At 37.3% G+C, this 25,300-nt stretch overlaps 1 protein-coding gene across 4 annotated transcripts; it reads left to right on the forward strand.

Moving 5' to 3' along the window:
• Positions 1-762: 762 nt before the first annotated feature.
• On the forward strand, positions 763-20,851 carry LOC109854698 (F-actin-methionine sulfoxide oxidase Mical). Of its 4 annotated transcripts, none has more exons than XM_020428061.1 (23): positions 763-1,023; positions 1,282-1,391; positions 4,287-4,610; positions 4,722-5,046; positions 5,278-5,636; positions 5,748-6,005; positions 6,477-6,679; positions 6,822-6,955; positions 7,265-7,512; positions 7,783-7,905; positions 7,995-8,183; positions 8,619-8,858; positions 10,206-10,347; positions 10,433-10,554; positions 10,647-10,850; positions 11,067-11,226; positions 11,454-11,605; positions 11,970-12,169; positions 13,888-14,066; positions 14,159-14,283; positions 14,388-14,985; positions 16,902-19,723; positions 20,152-20,851. In XM_020428061.1, the coding sequence occupies exons 3-22, from the start codon at positions 4,311-4,313 to the stop codon at positions 19,670-19,672; spliced, it is 7,032 nt and encodes a 2,343-aa protein (XP_020283650.1). In that variant the 5' UTR covers positions 763-1,023; positions 1,282-1,391; positions 4,287-4,310; the 3' UTR covers positions 19,673-19,723; positions 20,152-20,851. The 4 variants fall into 4 exon arrangements, with proteins under 4 accessions (XP_020283650.1, XP_020283648.1, XP_020283649.1 ...); XM_020428059.1 differs by having other exon boundaries at positions 764-1,023; positions 13,885-14,066; XM_020428060.1 differs by lacking the exon at positions 1,282-1,391 and having other exon boundaries at positions 764-1,023; positions 13,885-14,066.
• Positions 20,852-25,300: the final 4,449 nt, after the last annotated feature.

The following is a 25,300-nucleotide window of genomic DNA, read 5'->3' on the forward strand; positions in this document are numbered from 1 at the left end:
AATCGAGAGAGATTTGATTACAAAGTGCTTGAATTAAGCTTTTCAAGTTTCTATATATATATAATTTTTGGATTATCCAACACACTGTACTATTTATACATAGCGATGACTCATTCCGAATAACGTTTTATATATACGATCTTTCCCAAGATTTGGTAACTGGAGGTGATCTTCGTTTTCGTTACTATATCAGATTACATCGTCACTACTGTCGGTGAAAACAACAACAAACGTTTTTTTTTTTTTTTTTTTTTAAGTATTATCGAGATAGATTATCTTAATATTTTCTTTTTTCTCGATTATCCGGTGCTTTGTTTGATTTGATCGTTCAAACCGGTTAATCGAAACGTCACTGTTATATATTGCTATACAATACCAATTGAGATATGCGAAGAATTATATTAATACAATAAAAGAGCAAATAAAAGCAAAATTATAAGCGCATTGCACGCAGATAATTGACCAGTCAAATCTGTACGAACCTTACACGGTACCGCGTAAGACGTGAGATCGAATTTAAAGTCGGCCAATCAGAACGAGAGATTAAATCTCAAGTTAGCGAACCCTGTTCTGATTGGTCCAACTCCAATTTAATCTTCATCTCTAATCATCGTAGTCCGGTACCGGCTAATTAATCATCAATATCAGCTGATGGTGAGATATTATTAAAAAAAATTGCAACACACCACATTGCCGATAAAAACACGCACGAGTCGGATACATAACAAAACCTTATATGGTCAATCACATTGTCAATATCAACAAGTCTGAAAAGTTATTGACCGTGTAAGGTCCGGAGAGTTTTGCGTCTCGCATGTGACTCGCATGCGTCTTCGTTTCTTGCAACGTGCGACTTTTAGAGGGCACTGCAAACACATCCTGCTCTGGCAACGCGAAAGCAGTATGCGCGAGTGTGCAAAATGCCCCCAGTGATAAATAGTGCGCCATCTCGTCAGTAGTGTTCGCCGTCGTCACATCGTGGTGTGTCTTTCCGATGTATTGTAGAATGTACTGTGCGCTCGGGTGAGTGATTAAATTGGGTTAATGAACGTACGTATACGTATAACAAGTGTATGTGTGTTTTTACCAGTGGCAAGTCGCATTGCGACCGAAATTAAACTACTTGTCAAGTAGTGTGTTGGAAAACTCTCTCTCTTTTTCTCTCCATTTCTGCTCGATGCACTTGTTCTGCGTGTGCGAGCGTGCGTGCGTGTGTGTGTTTCGCGATTTAAAATCCTCTCATTTGACACTCTCCTTACTTTTTCTTTTTTTTTTTTCTAGTGTGTGATGTGAATATTTAAACGAAAACGAGATCCCGCGAAAGTGTATCCCACGAAAAAAAAAAAAAATCTCGCAAACGAACCAAGTCCACGGCACAATGACATAGAATTGTAAGTAGTGTGGCACAGCCCTTTTTTCAGATGTATATATATATGTATGTATATATATATATATCGCATTATGATACACCACCTATAAATAATGCTGCTTTCTTTCAATAAATAGTCTGCATCACGCTGAGCGAATCCTAAAAATAAGTAGTTCCTCGCGAAAATTATTACCAATTTAAATGCAATGAGGAAACTTTAAAACACTTGGTAACGTCTCTTTTACTTAACCTAAAACCTAAAATAGACAAATCGAATCGGGGAGACGTGAAAATTAATTCGGTTTGCTGACGACATACTATGCTACTACTGTTTCCAAAAGAGCGGAGAGAGAGAGAGGACCACAATGAGACGACTGAGACAATCAAAGCGCCGATAGAAAAAAATTTGATAACTCGTTTCTTTTGTTTGTTGAAAAAAAAAAAAAACAAATTTCCACGCTCCATGTGCTTTTGTCAAAGAGAAAATGAAAGAAGTGCAAGGCTCTGTGATGGCTTCCTTTAAAAAAAAAAAGCACGTGGAGCATAAAAATTGTTTTCCAAAAAAAAAAAGAAAAGGTATCAGATCTCCTATAGGTACAAAGAAAATACAAAGAGCATAGAAACGTAGAAGCTTCGTGTGATTCATAGTCAGGTACGAACTGATAAAAAATCTGTACAAGTTTTTTGGAACAGATGAACAGTTTCATATTCGAGCACAAATTTGTTAAAGTTCTGATAATTTCAATAGAGAGTCCGCAATATACAGTTGTTTGAGAGAGAACACAGCTTTCATGTTCTACAAAAGCTTTATAAGGTCAATATTTGGATCATGATGATTTTTATTTTTTTTTTAAGCAATGCGCACTATACGGAAATTTGACCCCAATGTGATGAAAAGAGAAAGCAGGATTGTGTTAATTAATTATTAAGCAAAACTATTGGCAATGAATTTTTTTGTGCAACGTCGCAGAAAAAACATACAGGATACACTGAACATTAAGAATTGGTCAGGACGAAAAAGTTTACAATGGATGAAAAATGTATCCTTGCCGGAATAGATAGAAAGGGACGGAAATACATTACAATGGATGAATGAGAAGAGATAAATTTGAAATTTTTGGAAAAAGCGATACGAATAATACAAAGACAACATAGAAGAGGAAATAGAATACGACCTCTGTAGAAACGTCGAAAATAAAATCGCAATAAAGTTTAAAAATCGAAGGTAATTCCCGGTATACGAGGATTAATACGGCATTGTTACAATAGGTGAAACGAGCACGAAAGAATTAATGTGAGAAAACTAGATCTTTACAACTGAGGCATTAGCGATAGAATATTATCTTTCGAAAAATTGCAAGATAAGAAAGAAATAGAGAAAGAGAGATTATGTGCACAGAAAACGCTAACGGCAAATCGATTAACAAATACGAGATTAGACGCCTGTAAAAAAATCGATCGAAAAGAAAAGTGAATATATATTATATAAGAACAATGCATGGGGACAATGCTGAAGTAAGAATAGCTCCGATTCGTGATAGAAGCGCGAGGGTGAATGGTCGTCGACGAGATCGCTAAAGAGAGGTCGCTATATTAAAACAACCAAGAAAATCACAAGGCGCCGTTTCAAAATTCAAGGGAATGTTCGCGGGGAAAAAATATAGCAAAAAGGAGAGAACGGAATGGAACATGTGAGAAACGAAAGCGGAAAATGTACGAGGAAAAACGCTGTGTTTAAAAAAACAACGGAGTCAAACAACCGCAATTTAAAAAAAACGGGAACAACCCCCTCGGAGGATTTATCACTATGGTGAAAACAGATTGCGAGCCAATTATTTCAATCTAAAGGAATCATTGGCAAGGAAAGATTATATGGAATTAGCTAGATACGCATGCGGAGCGGAACGGGAAATCATCAACAACGTCCTGTTTGAATGTAATACGGGATTGTCAGATCTTAGTTTTTCTCGTCAGTTTTAATACGTCGCCTTGGCACGTTCAACGTACGGTTTTTTGGGTTTTTATATTCGTAAGACAATTTGTTCTGTTCTTTTTTTTTTTTTCGGTACATTGAAATTTTCCTGAACGTGTTTATCTTTTTTTAAACACGAAGAAAATGACATTTCTTTCACACATTTACGGCCGACCGTATTTCCTCCGTTTGCAAATGTATGTCGCTAAAAATCTTCCGCTTTTTCCGAGAAAGTCTGGCAATCTTAATGCAATAAGTTCGACGAATAGAAGACGTTCAAAGCGGAGTAGGACGAGAGAGAGAGAGAGAGAGAAAAAAAAATGAGACATTCGTTTCATGCCAGAGAGAAGAGATTCACAAGCGGTGCGACATAATCTGTTTGTTTCTGAAGATGATTCACATGAAAATTTGACATGGAAATAAATATTAATACAGATAGAAGCGAAGCGCATGTACAGAACCAGAGAAAGTGCGCCACAAAGTCCAGATACAAGTCCACTAAAATATCACAATCGCCTCTTCCCCTCAAATGATTATCAAATGATAATCAAACGTTATCAAGTGATTGAACGATAAAAAAATTACCTTTTCCAAAAAAGCAGATGCAAAAAAGTTAATAAATGTGTTCGCTTCTACGAACGTAACTGTTGTAAATATTTCTGCTTTCTCCGCTTGCACAATTGAATTGAATTGAATTTTATCATTTGACTCTTATGTTATGTGCAATCTTACAATTATATAGCAAAAACGTTTCGTGTTTATATAACACTTTTTCCTCATTTCTACCTGTAAGACACGGTGCGGGTTAACCGTGTGTATTTATCGTATTTGTATTTCTATCGAAACTATATTACTTACTCATATTAGCAAATAAATACAAAATATAAAATAACACACACATTAAATGCAAATGTATCTTTGCAATAACGCATTAATCAATTATAGCGAAGTCAGAAACCAAGAGCCAACATGATGAATCAGGCCGGTAGAAAACAACCGAGTGGAAATAACATTGACAATTCACCGGAAATAGCACTTGCTAATGAAGTGTTTGATCAGTTTTGCAACGCCAACACGTTGAAGTCCATTCTCGGCTATTACAGACAACTATGCGAACTGTTGAAGATCCGCCCAAATGTCATCAATCACTTTTATCCAAAATTGAAGCTAAAGTTGCGATCGTGGAAAGCGCAAGCGCTGTGGAAGAAGTTCGATCAACGGGCTAATCACAAATGTTACAATCGCGGGAAAGCATGTCCGAACACAAAGGTGAGTTTGTTCTTTTCTTTTGTTTTTTTTTGTAACTCTCTCTTTCTCTCGGGCAATATTATAAAATAGGAGAAGTACATTTTTTTTTAAATAACTGTGATCTATCACTAGATTTTGATAATCGGTGGAGGTCCATGTGGCTTGCGCACGGCCATAGAGGCACAATTGCTGGGAGCCAAAGTTGTTCTGGTGGAGAAAAGAGACCGGATGTCCAGGAATAATGTTTTACATCTATGGCCGTTCGTCATTCAGGATCTGCGAAGTTTGGGGGCGAAGAAATTCTTCGGAAAATTTTGCGCAGGTTCCATCGATCACATCAGCATACGACAATTACAGTGTATTTTGCTGAAGGTCGCTCTGATCCTTGGCGTGGAGTTCCACGAGAATGTGAGCTTCGATTACCTGATACCACCCCCGGACAATCAAGAAGACAGCAGTAAGTAATTCATCCCTCTCTTTCCTGTCTTCTTTGCAAATGTTTACACAAATAGACTCGATTCACAGATACAAAGAAAAGACTTCTTGATAAATATTACTTTCGCTAAGATAATGGTCTTTTGTTTTTCCAGTCAGACTCATGAAAAAGTCTAGGCTATAACAAAGTATATGTTACCTGATCGCACATCTTTCTGAAGTTAATAATTTTAACGACGTGGTTCTTTTTCAGAAATTGGCTGGAGAGCGAAAACTTCGCCAACGGATCATCCTGTATCTCAGTACGAATTCGATGTTTTAATCGGTGCCGATGGCAAAAGAAACACCTTAGAAGGTTTTAAGCGAAAGGAATTTCGAGGAAAACTAGCTATAGCGATAACGGCAAATTTTATCAACAAACGAACTGAGGCAGAGGCTCGTGTGGAGGAGATCAGCGGAGTCGCTTTTATTTTTAACCAAAGGTTTTTTAAGGAATTGTATCAAGAAACGGGTATTGACTTGGAGAACATAGTATATTACAAAGATGACACGCATTACTTTGTCATGACTGCTAAAAAACATAGCTTAATCGATAAAGGGGTTATTGTACAGGTAATAAAAATATGGAACCTCCTAAACGTGTATAAAGAAAAAAAAATTATTTTTCCCGTGCAAACTTCTTTTACGTAACGCTTTTGACGTTTTCCAATAATTGATTTCCAGGATCACGCTGATACCGCGAAGCTGCTCGCGAAGGAGAACGTAAACCGCGAGGCATTGATGCTGTATGCGCGAGAAGCGGCTGAATTCTCGACAAAATATCAAATGATGGATATGGAATTTGCAGTGAATCATTACGGCCAACCGGATGTGGCCATGTTTGATTTTACTTCGATGTACGCAGCGGAAAACGCGAGTCGCGTATTGGAGCGTTATAGTCACAGACTGCTCATGATCCTTGTGGGGGACAGTCTCTTAGAGGTAAATAATAACACACGTATATCTCACGCTTGATCACAAAGTTGCGCAACAACTTTGCGGTAATAATGAATATTAATAGGCACACAGCCTCATAACAAGAATATTTGATGTAAAAACGTGTTCGTAAACTGTAGAAGATATCGATTATCATTATTTCACATAATAACTGGCAAACGTTTAGGTCTTATTTCGAGTTTTGATATAAAAACACGTTACGATTACAATTACAAAACGATACACCTTTTATTGTCGACACGATTTTCTTTGTTTTCCTTATCTAATCTCATTGAATCACAAGGGTTTCGACGGAACTCGTCCGGAGTTCTTATCTCTGAACTCCTCGGAAGAGCTTTAACAACAATTTTTACCTCGAAATTTATAAAAGGCTAAAATATTGATTATGTACAAAACCAGTAGAACATTTTTTTAGAGTTCCTGGGAATATTGATGGGAGTTCTGATGTGATTATAGCCGTTTTGGCCTACCGGTTCTGGTTGCGCAAGAGGATTTCTAAGTTCCTTGGATGCGGGCTGGGCAATCAAGAGTTGGGGTGCCTTGTTTTCGCCGTTAGAAGTAATTGCCGAGCGCGAATCGATATACAGATTGCTGGGACAAACGACACCGGAGAACTTGAACAGAGATTACGCCGCGTACACTTTGGATCCTCATACCAGGTAAAATACCATGATGATTGTCAAGTTAGAGCTAACATATATCTAAAGATAAAGTCACTATATTTACACACACCTAGTGTAAACCACAAACGAGATAGACTAACTGAAATACTTAAACGATTTCATTTCTTTCTTCTTCAAGGTATCCAAATCTCAATGTACATTCTGTAACACCAATGCAAGTGCACAATCTTCTCGACACAGATGATCCTGAGAGCATCAAGCAATCCATGAAACAGTACGAGATCAATGTTCCAAAGAAACGAAGACGTCACGGTAAGTGATATGATGATTGAAGATCTCCGAAGCTTACGTGTTTTTAAAATCTCGTGGTTATTGAATTTGAAGATTTGAAGGAATGCTGCTGTACACAGTAAAATCCGTGTGAACTTTTCCGTACGAAAGTGACTTATTGGTCATCTATCCCATTGTTGAGACTTTTTTTTTTTAACTCTTTTTATGACTCAATGTAAAGACCACTTTGTCTTGCTTATTTTGTGTAGCTTTCTTCATCTTGTTTACTCGCGCGTGCAGCATTTACATCATGTCATTCTAAAAAAAAAAAAAAAAATTGTTTTTATTTAGAGACGAGGACTGACACTCAAGTTCATCCTGACACATTGCTTTGCTGGTTACAAAAGCAAGTTGCACTTTACGACAACGTTCATATCGAAGATATGAGCGTCTCATTCAAAGATGGTTTAGCTATTTGTGCGATCATTCATAAATACCGTCCAGATTTAATCAACTTTCATAGTCTGAAGGCGGAAGATGTAGTGGAGAACAATCAACTTGCCTTCGACATACTGGAAAAGGAATTGAACATACCTCCAGTAAGCATGTCACACTGTTGTTTTTTTTTTTTTTTTTCATTTTCATTTTTCAGTTCTGATGTGATATATTTTACAATCCATATTTTTAACGTTATTCAATATCGTAATTCAATGTAAGTCACAATTTTTTTATTTAAGATGCACCGTCTTTTGGTTTTAAAATCATCTTGAAACCATCGAATATTATTGAGACATTTGTATAAGATCATCAGAAATTTCATTAACTTATTTGTGTGCATGTGGAAAATACAACTAAACGCGTTCTTATAGATAATGACTGGAGAAGAAATGGCTCAGTGTGATGTTCCTGACAAACTTGCCATGTTCTCTTACTTGACGCAAATATACGAAGCTCTCAGAGGTGTGAGTCCACACGTGAAGCATCCAAAATACGTGAGTAACTGTAAAAACACAGAATGTGCCCGAGAAAATCCGAGATATTCTCGCGGTAATTCGAGCTTCGTTTTATTGTTTGAAAACAGGAGACAGAAATACAAGATCACGTGACACATCCAAAGCAATTGAAACAATTATCACCCGAGGAAAAGATTACGAGAAAGCACTCACGTTCACGACATTCTGGTGAAAACGCGAAGTTGTACGTTGATAAAGAAAACACGATCAGCCGTCGTTGTCGGAAGAGACGCAGCGTCGAGAAAGTGAGCGCAGCGGTAAGTAAAACCAATTTTTTATTTCAATTGCAGTTTCTATCGATTAATAGCTGCAATACAATCTTGGATTACACATTACTTTTTTTTTTTTTTTTTTTTTTTTTTTTTTTTTTTTTTATATTTGTCAGACCCATGTTTCGACAGAAAATAAGACGCGTACACTATCAAAATAAAAGCCAACCGTGTGTAAACACAACAAATTTGTTAGACGGAATTTTCCGTTTTAATCCGAGATCAATAGGGAAAGTTTAGAAATCGAGAGTTTCTCGGAATCGACGCTTTCTGTGGGGATTTCAGCACTTTCTGATTCCCGATTTCGGAAATCAGACCTCTTCTATCTCTTGCTTGGGTTTCGAATGTTATTAGTAACATATTACATGCAGTTATGTGTGTTTACGTGAAATTAATCTGCATATATCTCTTAACCTGACGAAGGATGAGAGGCAGAAAAAGAACGAAAAATTCGAGAAGTACCGAAACGAGTACATGAAGAGGAGGCTGTATTTAAGTAAACTGGTAACTCGACAGTTCTACAAAAGCATGCAGATGCTGCAAACAAATGCGAAAACGAAAAAAGACGAACCTTTCGAAGATTATTCGATTTTCTTGTACCGTCAATCCGCACCAGATTTCAAGGACAGAATAAAAGATTTAGAACAGAAAATACTTTATCCAGTAAGCCAAAGATGGTTTGACTGTTTTTACTATTCAATAGTAAAACTCTTGTGTTCTTTAATGATGCTTATAAGATAACAAAGTGTGTAAAAAAAAAAAAAACTACTTTTTGATAATATATCTTGTTTAATAGTTTTCTTACTTAATATTTACTTCTTATATACTAAACTCTGTTTGAGACAATACTTGCATGTTATTAACCAGCTATATATACTGTTTAATAAAATCTCTGATTAAAATCTTAATAAATACAATAAAAAAAACTTTTTCTTCATATACACACAAATATTGTATGTATTGGAATAATCTTTGAACGTAACTCAACCTGGCACGCAGTTTTAAGATAAGATTTTAAGAAAAGCATTCAATTGAGCCGTGTTCCTTGAAGAGGAGAACGATTTTTAACTGTTCACTCGCGTTGCTGACCGATTCCACGTCTCACATAACGCACGTTGATCGGCCAGAAATCAAACGTGTCGATTGTACCCCCGAGACAGTCACGCAGCTTTTACGACTGCTACGAAAGCACGTATCGTTAAACAGTATTTGACATTGAGGGAAAGACAGCAAGCATTGCAAACGGCTAGCAAAAGGAAACCTTATAACGTAATGACACTTTGCATGTATGTAGGTGGAGTGAGACTAGATTAGAGAAGTCCGTAATTATGGCGATAGAAACCAGTTTTAGAATGAAGAATGAATCTATCTCTAACACAATAGAGAATGGCTTTCGGCTTATTTCGAGATGCAAGATAGATTGGCCAGTCAGACTAGAGAAAAAAAAAATCGCATTATTCGAAATATTCGGGTAATTCCGGATAACGTTTAAAAGAATCTTATCCGAAATATCGGAGAAGCTGAAGAAACATTTCAGCGCGCTAGAGAGACAGACAATGAATTGTGTACTTCGAAAGAGAGTAACAATAGTTCCTCGCTAACTGTCCGCATTTTTCCCTCGGTATCGAGTCGATGGGAGTCATCTCCGCCAATTCCTGGAATTGTTTCGCGCGAATTGGTGTAAGGATGACTTCGCGGCGGTCAAGCCAATCAGAGACAACACAGCCGGCAATTATCGAAACAATATCCTTCCGCAACATCGGAAACCGCTCGCGAAACCGAGGAGAGCGAAATGTTAGCGAGGAGCTACTTCACTTTAATACTCTTCATTATCTCATTTTGTTTCTCAAGTCTCTTGGTACTTTTCAGTTAAAACTATCGAACCAAATGTATCTGAATATTTCATTTGTTTTTACATTGTTTCGCATGGTTTGTTTCGCTTTATTTATGTTCACGCTCATTCGACGATCGCTTGCTTAATTTACACTAACGTGCAACAACTCTTCCTAGGACAGAGAACCCAAGATACACGCTAGTTACCAAAAGGGTAACACGGAGGAAGAATTTTCGGAAAGAGTGAAACTGTTGGAGGATAAACTGAAAGGAGTGGCATGTACGGAGAAGAAACCCAAAGATCTCTTACGCGCTATCGGTACACACTTGTGGAAAAGATTTTGTTATTTAATAATTTAACTTATTGTGCTACGAACGAAATAATAAAAGTACTTTTTACGCAGGCAAGATTGAGAAAACAGACTGGAATGTGAAAGAGATCGAGAAAAAAATCGAGGAGAACAGAATGGGTCGGGGCGTTCGACACGATTATGTGGAGAAGGTACCTAAGTGGAGTCGCGAACAGGTTGGTAAAAAAAAAAAAAAGAAAAAAAGAAAAGACTCAGTTACGCTTGTCGTTCTTGCATTTGTTTTCAATTGTATGTATGTTTCATTCAGTTTTTAGCTCGGCAGATCAAAATGGAGAAGCGGAGCAACGGTCAGTCCGACATTTACAGTAAGTACGCCGAAATAGACAATACCTTGAAGACCATAGACAAGAAGATTCGAGAGGGTAGCAAGGTTGGATATAATAAAGTTTCAGTGATGGCGGAACAATTTTCCCCTAAAAATCAGGATGCTGAGATCAAGCAGCAAAAATCGGTAAATACAGCGAATTCTAAACGCGTTACAAAACTCCTGATCGGATTTTTAACGGTTTGGTTTAACAAACACACGCGAGTTTTTCGCATTCGATCAATACTGTGTAAAAACTTCCTAGAGCATTTAGTTACTATTTGTTCTAATATCACACATGCATGATCTTCAACGATTTTCCAAAAAAAAAGAGAATGTTTTTTGCATAAATTATGCTTGCAGAACGTTAAGCCCACCATTGTGTTACCAGCCCAAGGAGGTTCAGAAATATGTCATTTTTGCAAAAAACGAGTTTACTTAATGGAAAGACTTAGCGCGGAAGGCAAGTACTTTCACCGTAGCTGCTTCCGATGTGAATACTGCTCCATTTTGTTACGAATAGGTAAATATACGTTTTCTTCTCTATCAAAGTGCGATTGCCAAGAATGAAAAAAATTCTTACAAGATAATTTATCATTATCTTTTTTATGGCAAAATATCTAAAATATCTTTTCAGTGAGCGTAAGTTTATATTTAAGATACTTATAAAAAACGCAACGTCAGCAATAATTTATATAATTGTGATTCAACTTTTATATTTTTGTATAACATCGATACGTTTCTTCGTAGGAAATCACACGTTTGATCGGGAGAAAAACGGAGGTCGCTTTTATTGTACGCAACACTTTGGGCTTACGGAAACGATAAAACCCGGAGTGGATAAAAAGAGAATCTTAATGAACAAAGAAAATGTATCTAATGCTGCAAAACTACCAGACGAGGTATGTAACATCATCTTGTATATATGATAGATCTGATTAACATTAGTGTTTAGCTTTTTTCTACTTTAATTTTCTTCGAAATAAAAATGTATAAAATAGATTTTTTTTATATATTGTATGTTATTGTAGTTTTTTAAAAATTTTATATAGTAATTTAATTTTATATATTAATTTTATATTGTATTATATTTTACAATATTTGCAATTGTAATATATAACATTTTGGAATATAATATTATTGTCTATAATGTACACAAAGAATATAATATTCTTTTTCTCTCTCTTTCCATAATATATTACAAAAATATAACTCATGCGTACATATCCATATTCTTAGACATGTATTAACAAATCATTTTCTCAGGATCAGAGATCAGTAGAACACATTGGATTTGATCTGATCGATCGTAGTCAGACTCAAGAAAGAATAGAATTTGAAAATTTGGCAGAAATGTCAGATCCCGAGGAGGCTCATAGTCAAATGGATGAAGACGAATGGACGGACAGAAACTTCGGCGCTTCAACTGCGGAAATGGGATCCAGTGACCACATTTCTGACATGAGGCAAGTTATATTCATATTATGTGTAATATTATTGTACATATTCTGTATATATTACGGTATATTGTTGTCTACCTTGTATTAATTTTGCCAAGGTGCGATCGCGTAGCAAATTTTATATTATTTGTTATACATAAGAAGAAAAAAATGATTTTTTTTTCAAACTGTAATCAAAATATTGAAGTATCTTTAGTACTTCTTGATATACGTAATTTTTTTTTTTTTCTATATTGTATTTAGCAAGTTTATGTATTATTATGTAAATTGAAATCGCACAAGTTATTATTTGTAAATGTTATTTGCATGTGTCATATTATACATATAACTGTTATATATTTGGCACAGCTAATTCCCGAACATGAAAATTTTTAATTGTACATGAGAAGGGAACAGAAAGCCAAATAACGCTCAAACCAAAAATCAAAATAAATATTTCTTTTAATTATTTTGACTTCATGATTCTACTGACGATGATGTAGTGTTGCAATTGTTTTTGACGCAACATTAATTTCATACGTTCGTAAATCTATCACGTATCATATCGGAATTATAGAGGAAAGGGTGGTAATGTGGACCCTCATTCACACTTTTTACAGTAGATTTATTAATATTCAACGGTTGTCCGATAAATTGTAAAGCCAAAGAGTTACGAAATATTACCCCTATATTTTCAAGACGTCTTTTACAAAAACTAAATATGGCGACACTACACCCACACATAATGGATCGGAGGGAAAAGTAAAATGGATTCCCACTTCGATAGCTGAACAAATTGGTTCTGTTAAAGAAAAAAAGTGCGTTGTGTTAAAAACTAAGAATGAACGACTTTGCCCCCATCGGGCACTACAAAAAAGGGTCAGCTATTAAACTGTCAACTTCCATGACTGACCCTTTTTTTGTAGCAGTAGGGATAGAGACAAATTTATTGGGGAGAAAGAATTGATATTATCCGGAGTGCGGAGGAACTGCTGGTAACATGGAAATCTCGAGAAAAAAGGCATATTTTTGTGGTATTGATGCTACTACTATGTTATTCTTTACATAACTCAAACTATTTAAAGACGAATGAAACGTTCACACAATCACGGAAAAACAAAACACTCAAATGTAAGTATATTCGTGTGATAACAAGACCAAGTTTAATAACAAAGCGAGAGAGAGAGAGAGAGAGAGTATGTATAAACAAATGTTCAAAATCTCATCTCGCAAATGTTTGTAAATGCTCGAAAATAAAAACACACTAACATTTGCCAGCTATTGGTACATTAGCTAGCAATCATCACGTGACGTCGAACAACTAAAATAATGACTAAACAATGATGATGCTTTCAAGAATGACCACTAGAATTCATCGCCTAACAGAAAAAATGTAAAAACGTTTCACAACACCAACATATCCCACACTTTCCTCTATCTTTTTTGTGCCAATTAACTTCCGAGTGTACAAAATTTTAATATCTGTCCATTCAAACTTATGACATTCGACGAACTTGTGTTGAGAATAGACGGCTTGTCTAGATATCTGTTTGTTTACTTTCTGGAGTCTAGTTTTTAACGTTTTTTTTGTTTTTTTTTTGGTCTAACACGTGTCGCATTGCAATTGTCGCAATATTGTAAAATTACTTATTTGGAGTCTTGCGGTAGGGTTTTTGAAATAATTGTGTATGTATTTTAACTCTTTGATAGTTTGCGTAAACTATTGTTGTCTGCTTTTTTAGTAGTTCTGATGAAGATAATGAAGAATACGAAAAAGCTATAGATCAGCCACTAACAACCCAAGCAACTACCGAGCTGGCTAAGAATTGGACGCAGCGTTACTTCCATCCACACGCTACAATTGGACAATCCGATACTGGCAGTAACGAATACGAAGATTCTAGCGACGACTACACTAGTGAAGGTATCATTTCATTGACTTTAAATTTCTTAAGAAACGATAAATAATTTTTTTTTAAAGTTGTATTATATTATGGCTTTATTTTTCCGTTTTAGACGATGAAAGCAACAGTGGAACCGAAGACGAGGAAGACGTGCGCGCGAGGGAGCTGCGAAAGCAGGAAGTGTGGTTGAAGATGCCACTGCGTTGCTCCGATTCTGACACCGGCTCGGAAACGGAGGTGAAAAATTCTTAACGATCTTGCTACGCGTTAAAAATTACTTGAAGCAGTTGCTTTTATTTCATCTTCTGTTGTATTTATTTACGCAACGTGAATGCTTTTAGGTAGCGTCGTCGGAGGACGAGTCGACCGAGGAAAATAGGAAAAGTTCGGCAACAGAAATTTCGACCGATTCGGAATTCGAACACGATGAAGTGACCCCGACGCAGCACGAAGTTCCCGAAATCACTATCAACGATTTGTACGTGCGTAAAACAAGAGGTTCTTACGTGGAACCTAAGAAAGTTCAAATAAAGAGTAAGGTAATCTCTTTGGACAAGAACAACTTGAACCAGAAGAAACAAGAGATAGACAGCAAACAGTTGCTGGAAGATGTCAAACGCGAACCGAACAAAGATGAGAACTGCGTTGTCTCGGGTTCTGTCGACGCAAATATCAATATACCATTGGTGAATCCACGAAAGGGAGATTATCTTCTAAATCGTACTCACTCCACCGGAGGACTCGCCTCGAAACTCTCTTTGGAGTTGAAGAAACGCTACCTGCTGGACGGATCAGCCTTGGGTGGTTCGATTGTAAAGTCAGACTCGGCGTCAAATGTGGACACAAAGTTGAGAAACTTCACCGATGCCATTTCTCAACATCAGAAGTTACTGAATCCGGCGCCTGAACCTAGTCCTAATATGGTAGCTTTTCTCCAAGGTAGGATCTTCAAGTTTTTATTACAAGACTAATTTTTAAAAGCTGGAATAAAGTATAACAGATTATTTGGTAGATTTAGGTAAATATGCGCTGTGCAATGTCATTTATACTTTCTCTGTGCCTTCATACTAATTTATACAAAGTACTTCATAAGTATAAAAACAATCGAAAGTTAAAATTATATCGAAATTCTATTTGAAGTATACAATATATAGTTGTCTTCTACAAAAGAACATATATATAATTTATAAAAAAACAATATAAAGTGTGAAAAGTCAATATAAAAAAAACCTAAGTATGTAATTGATAATATATTAAAAAATAATAATATTGTCAAAACTCTTTTATTACGAAACAAAAAAAAACTTGCTTGCTGTGTTTCTGGCAAAGAAATAACACTTTCACGCTGTGGCAGAACTACTAAGTCTCTAACGAAGTATTTCTTACATACATGAGATCTGTAAGAAAAGTGTTCCGGTTTTACATATTTAATCCTAAGAACACCTCAAGATCGTTTTAAATATAAAATCGAGTGAATCGCGGTCTTAGACTTACCTCCTATCTAGCTAGCGGTGTCTTTTTTTAAGTAGACATCTTTTCTCTGTTAAACCGCGCTTTCTAAATCGCTGATTCATTGCTGTTCTTAAAAAAAAAAAAAAAAACAGTCTTGGCAGACGATCTTTCCGTAACGAGAACGTAGATCTCGCCACAAATTTTCGAAAATCGCAAAAGATATTTTGCACTAAACAAACAGCACGTAACTACAAATTACAATAGATTAGCGCGACAAGTAGAGAGGTTACACGCAATAATTATCATCAATATGGCAGTGCCGTTTATTGAAAATCACTACGCGCGCGACACATCGCATTCGCACGCTATTTCACAAAAGTTCAAGAACTTTTCGAAAAGTCCTCGTAAACGCAACAATAGATCGTTGTAATTTACTCACTCAAACTAGTCGCGAAGTCAATTTGATGCAAGCGCGAGATTGCGCGTAAGATCGATCGTGTTTTATCAGTTCCTCGCTTTGTTTCGACTTCGCCTTCCGGTTTTAACCGCTCCGGCTGCACCAGTTGACGAGTTTGATACCTGCAGTCTTCTCATAATTCAACCTCCTCTCGTTTCTCAAGAACCTCTCATATCTCGAGAACTTGCTTTTCCCCACTTATCAACTTCTCTTTTCGTGCTTCTATTCCTATCCGCACGATTAGCTACGGTGATGGATTTTCCACAAAGTGAGGATAAAGGAGGAAGTTGAGATATGGGAGAGATCCCGAGGAGTTGTGAATTATGAAAAATACGACTTTGATTCTTTCTTAACTTCTTCCGTAAACATAATTCACTTACGAATGATTAGAGAATCGAACTTTTTTTTTTTGAATTTTTCGACGATTTAATTTTATTGGATCGGTTTTCGTAAAAACGTTCGCCGGTAAGTATTTAAATTTTCTTTCTCAAAATCCCGTGTGTATTTGATGAAAACGGCATCGTAATCACTCTCATTGATCGTGTTGTTTTATTACCGCATCCAAGATTTTATGAAAACAAAAAAAAAAAATTAAATTCTGCATTGAAACTTTATTTAAAAAATAACTAACTTCTAGATTTTATTTCCGATTAGTCAAATACGTGGCTGTACCTTTTCCTTGCATCGCTAATCGTCCACCCGCCCTTGTTTACAATAGCAGCGCTCCGCTCGTGTGTTTCCCACGTCCCTAAATACATGGCATTGAAACTGCTAAAAATATATGTGCGATCTGCGACGAGTAATTCGTAAATAGCTTATGTGTATTGAGTACATTTTTTTGTTTGTACATGATAAATATATTCCACAGTGTTACATTTTATCTACCTGTCCTTCATTAATGTCACAGTCAATAATACACGTGTGTTTGTGTGCGATTTTTTTCAAGGTACTGGCAAACTACGGACTAACAATACGCCGCTTTCCCCGATCTCGCCTACAACCTTATTTTCGCAGCAAATGTCGGACGACCGTCGAAATCCGTCGCGCGACGTTACTCACAAACCGACGACCCTGAGAGAAATGTTCAAGTCGCAACAGTTACCTGATTTAGTGAAAGAGTCCAGTATCATGAAGTCGAAAACGGCGCCCAACATATGCGACAAGTCTTCGCTGAACGACAGGGAAGAAATGGACAAACGACTGATGATTAATCATCAAACTGGCAATGTGTCGAATAACGGCGCGAAAGTCAACTCTCAAAATGCGGAAAACATCATTTTGAACAACGCTAAAGAGAGCAACAGGTCGTACAGCCCTTTCCACGAGACGTCTATCGTCGTTCCGCAAGTAGATTGGGACAAGAAAAAAGAGGAGGACAAAAATGTCAGTCTGAGCGACTCCGACATAGATACCGACTCCTTGTCTTCTTCCGATTTCAAAGAAGCGGTCGAGAACGACGATCGTCACGTAGCTGTGAATCATCCTTTGCCGAGATTGCAAATTCACAGCACCGATGGCGATCTCGTACTGGACGAGGGATGCGACAGATACAAGTATTACGATCCCGACAACGATCAAACCTTCGAACCGGATTCTATTGAAGTATCATTTCTGCGCGATCGTCGATTAGACAGACAATGCGTTCTGAACGATCCGTCATTGGGCAACGCGCACGCTGTCGAAGCTATAAATAACAATGTGGAACGGTTGAATCTGCGAGACAACAGCAACAACTGCAACAGTCCAACTTCCGAGCACTCGCTTCCGATATCCGACGAGCACGATGATTCCGAAGAAAACGACGTCACCACCGCGGCGTTCACCGAAACGGAATTTTCCGATTGGGCTCGGGACGAGGAAGGTTTGGTTTCCACCGATCTCTGCGACGACGGCATCGATATCGGTAATATCACTATACGTAGAAACAAAGCGAAAGTATCTTCTGCTGCCTCTGCCAAAACTGCCAAAGTGGAAAACAACACGGATCTCAACTATTTCAAGCTCAATCGTATACTCGATCAAAAATATCCGAACAACAGCATATCGAAACTACTGATCAACAATGAAGACATTAACTACATGGACACGGACAACGAATCGTTACTGGACGATAGTCTCCAGGACGCCTCCAACTTTACCTTGTTGAAAACCCGAAGCTACACCGAATTTGTGAACGACAGACCGCCTCTCTATATTCCAAGTTTAACGAATATATCGCACAATGTAGCAAGCACTGACGCACCAATAGCGAGGTTGGAAAACGATTCCGGCGAAGAAGAGGAAGAGGAAGAGGAAGAAGACGAAGAAGGAAGATTTAAGGACGTAAATGTGATCAAAATTAATCCCGTAACTATGGAGGATGTTTTGAGCAAGCAACATAAACCTGTCGGCAAACCAGAAACCAAAGAACAAACCCAAGAGGAACTCGAGAGAAACGCGGAACCGGAACAATTAGCGGAAGCTTTCAATACGAAACTGCTTCAATCGTTGGAAGAAGACAGTCTGCTGGTAACGGAACCGGAAGACACGACCATAAGCGAAGTTACGGTGCTTGCAAGTCCAGTTAGTCCTCCGAGATCGGCAGTTACTGCGGAAGTAACGGAAAACCGAGATAATCCATCTGAAGCGGATGACAACTGCTACAACGAGGCCGATTATCTGGAATACAAAAAGGGACTGGAGTCCCGAATCGACTTCAGCAACGTGAAAGATTCCATCGACGTGAGAAAATCGAGACCAAAGAAAATTGCGACGCAAGTTGCGCGCGTTGCGGATGTGAGCGCGAACGATAATCACGCCAATTCGCCGGCAACCTCCAGAAAACTCGAGGAGATCACCAAAGAGCGATCGAAACAGAAGAATGTTATTGAAGATCTTCTGATGGACAAGCTTGAAGCGTACAAACAAAAATCGGCCGAGAAAAAAGCCCGAAGAGCCGCCAGAAATTCACCCTTCAGTGCGACGCAATCGCCGTTAAAATTATCGTCTAATGTTGCTTCTAACGATAGCGTGTTCGTGCCTACTTCCGTTGTATTGCCAACGAGCAGTCCCGATCGTACGGTTTCCGACGAAACGAGTAAATCGCAAAATGTTTCTCCGTTCTCGCGTCGCGAGCAATGCGATCAGACAGAATCTAAGGAAAACATTTCGAACAAGCTCGATCATTTGTCCCGGATACAGATGACAGACGACAAGTTGATCATCACCAATACGGAAAGTGTCTTGAGGAAAGAACTGGCGCCTCTAAAACTGAAGAACGAAGAAGCGAAGATAATTAGCGAGAGGACTAAGCAAGACGTCAGAGACAAGATCAGAATAAAGAGCGACGAGGATTTAGCTTTAAGCACGGAAGACAAACTCAAGGAGCTAAGACTGATGGCGATTCGAAGACGACTCTCGATACAGGATACCTCGGAAACCGGACGAGTCAGACCTTACGCCAAGATGGACAATTCCGAGTTGAGGTTGCAAACCAGCAAGAGCACCGACAATATGAAGAACATCGCGAAAAAGCCTAATTACGAGATGCTACTGGCTGTTAATGCAAAATCGATGGACGAATTGTCGAACGCCGCGAGTTATTTGAATAACGACAACGTGGCGAGAATTAAGGACAGAAAAAAGTCCAAGGATCTGGACAGAAGAAGGAGCATCATACAAGCGGTGTCGGATTTCTTCTTCAAGAAAGAATCTAGTTCGTCTGGTTCGTCACCCTAGTTAGAAAAAACGTTGTCAATGTTCAGCCTAACTGTGAGATCAACGGAAGAAGTGAGTATATACATGTCATTGTGTCGTCGCTATCGTCATCGCCTTTCTTATTAGTTGTGTGAAAAAGCTGAGGCAATCGCTTTGTTTTGCTTTTTTTATAATGCACACGATATACGTATATATGTGTGTGTGTGTATATTTTAATCAAAATGGTTTTTTATGTTTTAATCACATATTTGGCTTCTCCATTATCTTCCGCCAACCGCTATCGTGCAAAAAGCTGAATATTCTTTTTTGGTGTCAGAGAAAAATTTATCTCTCAAAGAGACTTTGCAAAGTCGTCGACTATTTTTATACTTATGTCTTCAATTTGTTGACATAATACATCATCATTGTTTTCACATAATAACGAAATAATAATATATTAATTTTAAGCCATTTTTCACACAAATAAAAGAACAATAACAAATTAATTTAATTATTTACAGCGATGTCCAAAAATATATATACATCGAAAAAGCTGTAGTAATATTTAGCGGAAAGCGGAGAGACCGATGCGAGACGGATTGGGGCACGGAAAGAGAACTCGATTTGCTAAGATATCTATGGGGCGATATACCATAGAGAAAAAAAGTTGAATAAAGAAATATACCTGGACGTGTTTTACGAAGATATTTTTAATCTACGATTATTAGGTAGATTGCGCATTGCACGCGAACAAATACGTGAAGGTATGATGTGTTCCCCGTCAAGAAGAAAAGTCACAGATTGTAAACAGATAATTCTATATGTAATAGAAAGAAACGCGATAAAAATATTTTAGATAAAAACTGTTTTTAATAGTATAGAACATACACACACGCACACGCGCGCACACACACATACACATACACACACATGTTTATATAATCCTCATCATTTTCCTTCTCGAAAACTTATATATATTTATTTATATACACGTGTATTTAACTTTAAGATAGGTTAAAACATGCTTATTTAATTAATATTCATAAAGTCAGTTAAACGGCATATTATAATTTCTTAAAAATTTTACAACGCAAATAATAATACGTATATATATTAATTTGCATGCAATGAGTATTGCGTGTTACTGACCTAAATCAGTGTATTTTGTATATATAAGTAATATTTTTAAGTGCTCTAATTTTTTATAAAAATGGCAATGTATATAAAAATACCAAATTTATATATATATGTATATATAATATTTGAGTTGTTATTATTTTATATTTACCTCATTGAATCGATATTCAAACTTGCGCTCATTTTCGATATGAATTGCATTATCGATTGATCGACAGCAGTCTCGAACTTATCGCTCGAAGTGTGTCGGAGGGAAAAGATCATTGAGAGGAGAATGTCCTAAAATAATTTTTGTTTGTCTTCAAACGCGTACATTAAAACGTTACGTGGTAAGTTTTTTTTATATTTTTATCTCGTTTTTTTGTATATATTTTACACAAAACCATGATCGACGGTTTAAAATGAAGGTTATTCTCTGCTAAAGTAACCAATTCAAAACCTCGCTGAGGTTATGCGATTGATTACTTAGGTTTAAAAAAAAAGAAGGCAAAAAAAATCGGAACAAATTCAACAAAGATTGAATCAATCTGAAAATATTAAATGTCAGTTATTTTATTAAGAGATAATGATTTCACACGTTTTTGAAGAAGTATTCGCGCGTATCGAGTCATTCGTTTTAGTTTGTAATTGCGAAGAGATTTGGATGTAGTGTACAAACATTTTTATACATATAAAAGAAAATTTTCACAAATAAATATTTTACTACGTTTTTGTATTATTAATAGTGAATTTTACTCACCTGCGACAACAGTTGCGTGAACCGTGTGAGGATCAACGGATCAAAGAGCATTGTGACGGAGTATAGAAAAACGTAAGTAAGCGATCTCGATCGACCTTTTATAATAATAAATATACAGCACAAAAAAATTATCAAAGAAGACAAAATAAAATAAATAAGATATCAAAAATACTTGGAGGTTGAAAACATGCGACTTTAACTTTTAACACACATGTTAAATTCACAAACGGTTTTATACTCATCTAAGTAAAATTTTACGAAAAAAATTTGCAAGGAAAAAAATAGCAACAATTTAATATAATATAACTAATGATTTGAACTCTCCTTAGGGAACATTTAATTATTTCTGAATGTTCTCTCAACGTGCTAAATAAATATATCTATAGTGCAATATATAGAGGAAGGGATGAGAGCTTGTGTATAAAATACGCTGTTGTAACAATGATATAAATTTCTTTTTTTACAACACGCACAAAATATTACAAGATATTATCTCGTTTAATTTTACACGACGTAATTCAACACTTTCTCATCTCCTGATTACGAAATTGATTAGAAAGTTATTTTGCTCGTTCGTTACAAGCAACGCTAGTATTTTGTTTTCTATTGAAACAAAATTTTCCTCCTGTTAATTAATTCACTTATTTGGCATTTAATTTGTAGAATACGATCGGTATTATCGACTAATAAATAACCATTTTATAATAATAATACACATATTTCACATATGCATGTATTAACATATTGTGCAAATATGTTGTGTAATACCTACGTTAAATAAAACTTTATTGGTGTTTAATGCTGTAATTGAATGATGGCAAATATTTATAATCTTATTTTAATTATATATTTACGTAGTTCTTCATTAAAACCTATGTCATACTATTTTATAAATAATCTATTACATATCTCGCAACGTTGTTTAATTTTATGTTTAAAACTTATTCTCGTATTTTTGGACGCATAAACACGCGATTTGTTTCCGATAACATACACGCGCGCGCGTTGATCGGAAAATGTCGGAATAAATATAACACACACACACAGATCTAATTATGTACGTATACATATATATCCTATAATAAAGTACAATTAAATTAAATTAATTAATTCAGTTGATCTCCCGTGGCTATTGTAATAATAATATTCGGAGTAATTTAACCAACAACGGATGTGTTATTGTGTAAATTATATCCAATGAGCGAACGCGTGCCTCTCTCCTGTCCGTCGTCGGCTTTTGTGACATTAACAATAACTTTAATTAACAATCATTACGAATTGCGTCTTTGGCGCAACCAGGCGCTTGGGCGTGGAATATATGAAAGCGGAACTTATAAACGATGTACATCACGTGCGCGTAACACGTGCGATGAGAAAAAAATACGGACGTACGACGAATTTAACGCACTCACACACCTGAAACTTTGCTCACCTTTTATTTTCTCAAAGTGAGAGAACGCCGAGGCCAGGTAAAAAAAGCAAATTTCAGGCGTAAGAGTACTGTCAAGAGATGTGTACACAAACGAAATATATATATATATATATACAGCGAAACATCTAACGCTGTCCCTATGTGTGTATGTGTGTGTATACACGTTGTAGGGTGGAATCGTGACGAAATGACGCCACAAACACACCTGAAACTTTGCTCACCCAACATTAAAAGTAACGGGCCGAGCAAAGAGTCAGGCCCGCCTGTAACGCTCTCAGGCACATCTCCATTTCTTCTCTATCGATCTTCCCTCTCTTCTCTCAATGTCACGCGGAGAGAGATGCGCGCGACAACAATTCTCTGCTTCTTGCAAATAAATAAAACTGGAACACAATGTCGTTTTTTGCCGGGAGGCAAAAATGTGTGTATGTGTGTGTGTGTGTATGAATGAAGAGATATTTTGCTTCTCACGTTCTTCTATTTAAAAAAAAAAAAAACTTTCTCGGGAAAAAAAAGTTATACACGGACAAATTCTATACGTGGGTATGATTAAATTCAATCATATAAAAAATCGCGTCTCGCTCTTCGTATATGATTTTATATAAATTACATTCACAACTAGATATAAGTAGGTATAGAATTTGTGCACGCGTGTAAGATTTTTTTTCTCAAACTTTGTATACTTTTACGCTCTTACGTACATATAAAACTGTACGTAAGATATTTAAACCGCTACTTGTAAATAAACGGATCGCTTTTCTAATTATATTAAAAACTTATTTTTTTTCAAATGTACGTGTGTGTGTGTGTCTGTGTGTGTCTATTGTTGATGCACTCGTGTTCTCTCCCCCTTCGTGTTCGAGAAAAAGTTCAGCCGGACCTGTAACAAAAAAGTGAGAAAGTCAAACGTTAGCAGACACATAATCCCGCGGAAATATGCCGCGCGGTAGTTCAAACGTAATAACCGCGCGCGCGTGCGTTTCGTATAAACTGAAAAATATCTCTCTGTATAAAATAAAAACGACTCTCTCTCTCTCTCTTTTCTCTCTTGTTCCGCATTGCTCATGTTCAAATTAACGTCCACATTAAAATATTATCTAATATAAGCGTTATTACGCGACAGTGCTTTATTTGTCGCAATTTTATTCGCCGCGGGCATTAATTCAGTGGACGTTTACGCAGTGCCTGCTACACAATGAGTGCGCGCGCTCACACACACCGAAGCCAATTAAAATTTGCGTCGTTTTAAACGTACGAGTTTACAACGTCACTCTGTGTAAAACGGAATTATTTATAAAAACATCCCGTGCTCATCTTCTTTTCTTTCGCGTACAAGAGAGAGAAAGAGGGAAGATGGTAAAAGTATGTACTGATTTACGCTGAAACATTGCCAAGTGTAACAGATAGATGTAACGTAGCCGTAGCTTCGCTCGCAAACGTTGTTTGCTGCAACATTAATTCGACGTTCATTTAAAAATTTTGTCAGCGCGCTGCGCAGCGGCACGCCGACTCCAACGGAGGCCAATTAAAATTCGTGTCACTTTAGCGTCGCTCTGTAAAACGCAATTTATGAAACCTCCTGCTTCTCTCTCTCTTTCTCTCTCTCGTTACCTCTCGTTGCTCCCCTTTTGACCTAAACTTTTCCGGCGCAGACCGGGTTTGTACGCGAGAGAAGCGCGGACGTTTTGACGGTATGTTCCTGATGTTCGTGAAAGCGCCCTTTCTTCGTGGCACACGGCGCGCGATCGTGCGATGACTCGTACGATAGCGCGAGAACTCGCGGAGAAGGAGGAGAAACACAAGAACGGAGAAGCGCCGAGCCGTGTGGAGGAGGATAGAGTGCGCTTTCATTTGGCGTGCATGCACGCGCACGTACCGTATATACCGTATAGGAGAAGAAAGATGAAGACCGAGAGAGCGAGAGAGAGAGAGAGAGAGAGAGGGGTGATCATCAGTGCCTCTCGTGGAATGCGAGCGTCAGGAGGAGATAGGAAGATTTTACGTCAGGCTCCGGCTCCATTTAAATGCCCGGCATTGCTGAAATTGGTCCGAGGTGACCCTTGACTTTGGGACCCGTCTCGTTTCTTTGTTCGGACCGCGCTCTCCTGTGCGCGTCCTCTCCCCCCCCCCTTTTCTTCTTTCATGAGAGATAGGGCGGATGAGTATCCCGTCGGTACAAAGGGACGGTCACGAACCCGCGCGCGGTGACGAGAGACGAGACGTGGCGAAAAGAAAGTCTCTCCTCTTTCTCTCTCCCGACTCTAAAGAGAGACGACGCATTATCGCCGGTTAATCTGGAGTCCCGTATGTACTCGGCACTCCGGACATGTACAAAGACGATTGTTATTTCCTTGAGAAATAA

Source organism: Pseudomyrmex gracilis, unplaced genomic scaffold (genome assembly GCF_002006095.1).
Source record: "Pseudomyrmex gracilis isolate BER0280 unplaced genomic scaffold, ASM200609v1 scaffold_72, whole genome shotgun sequence".
Classification (NCBI taxonomy): domain Eukaryota; kingdom Metazoa; phylum Arthropoda; class Insecta; order Hymenoptera; family Formicidae; genus Pseudomyrmex; species Pseudomyrmex gracilis.

Bases quoted from the DNA above. Each gene is read 5' to 3' on its own strand.
- LOC109854698 (XM_020428059.1), top strand. From the start codon at position 4,311: ATGATGAATCAGGCCGGTAGAAAACAACCGAGTGGAAATAACATTGAC. The intron at 5,047-5,277 runs GTAAGTAATTCA...GTTCTTTTTCAG, and splicing joins GGACAATCAAGAAGACAGCA to AAATTGGCTGGAGAGCGAAA. The intron at 6,680-6,821 runs GTAAAATACCAT...TTCTTCTTCAAG, and splicing joins ACTTTGGATCCTCATACCAG to GTATCCAAATCTCAATGTAC.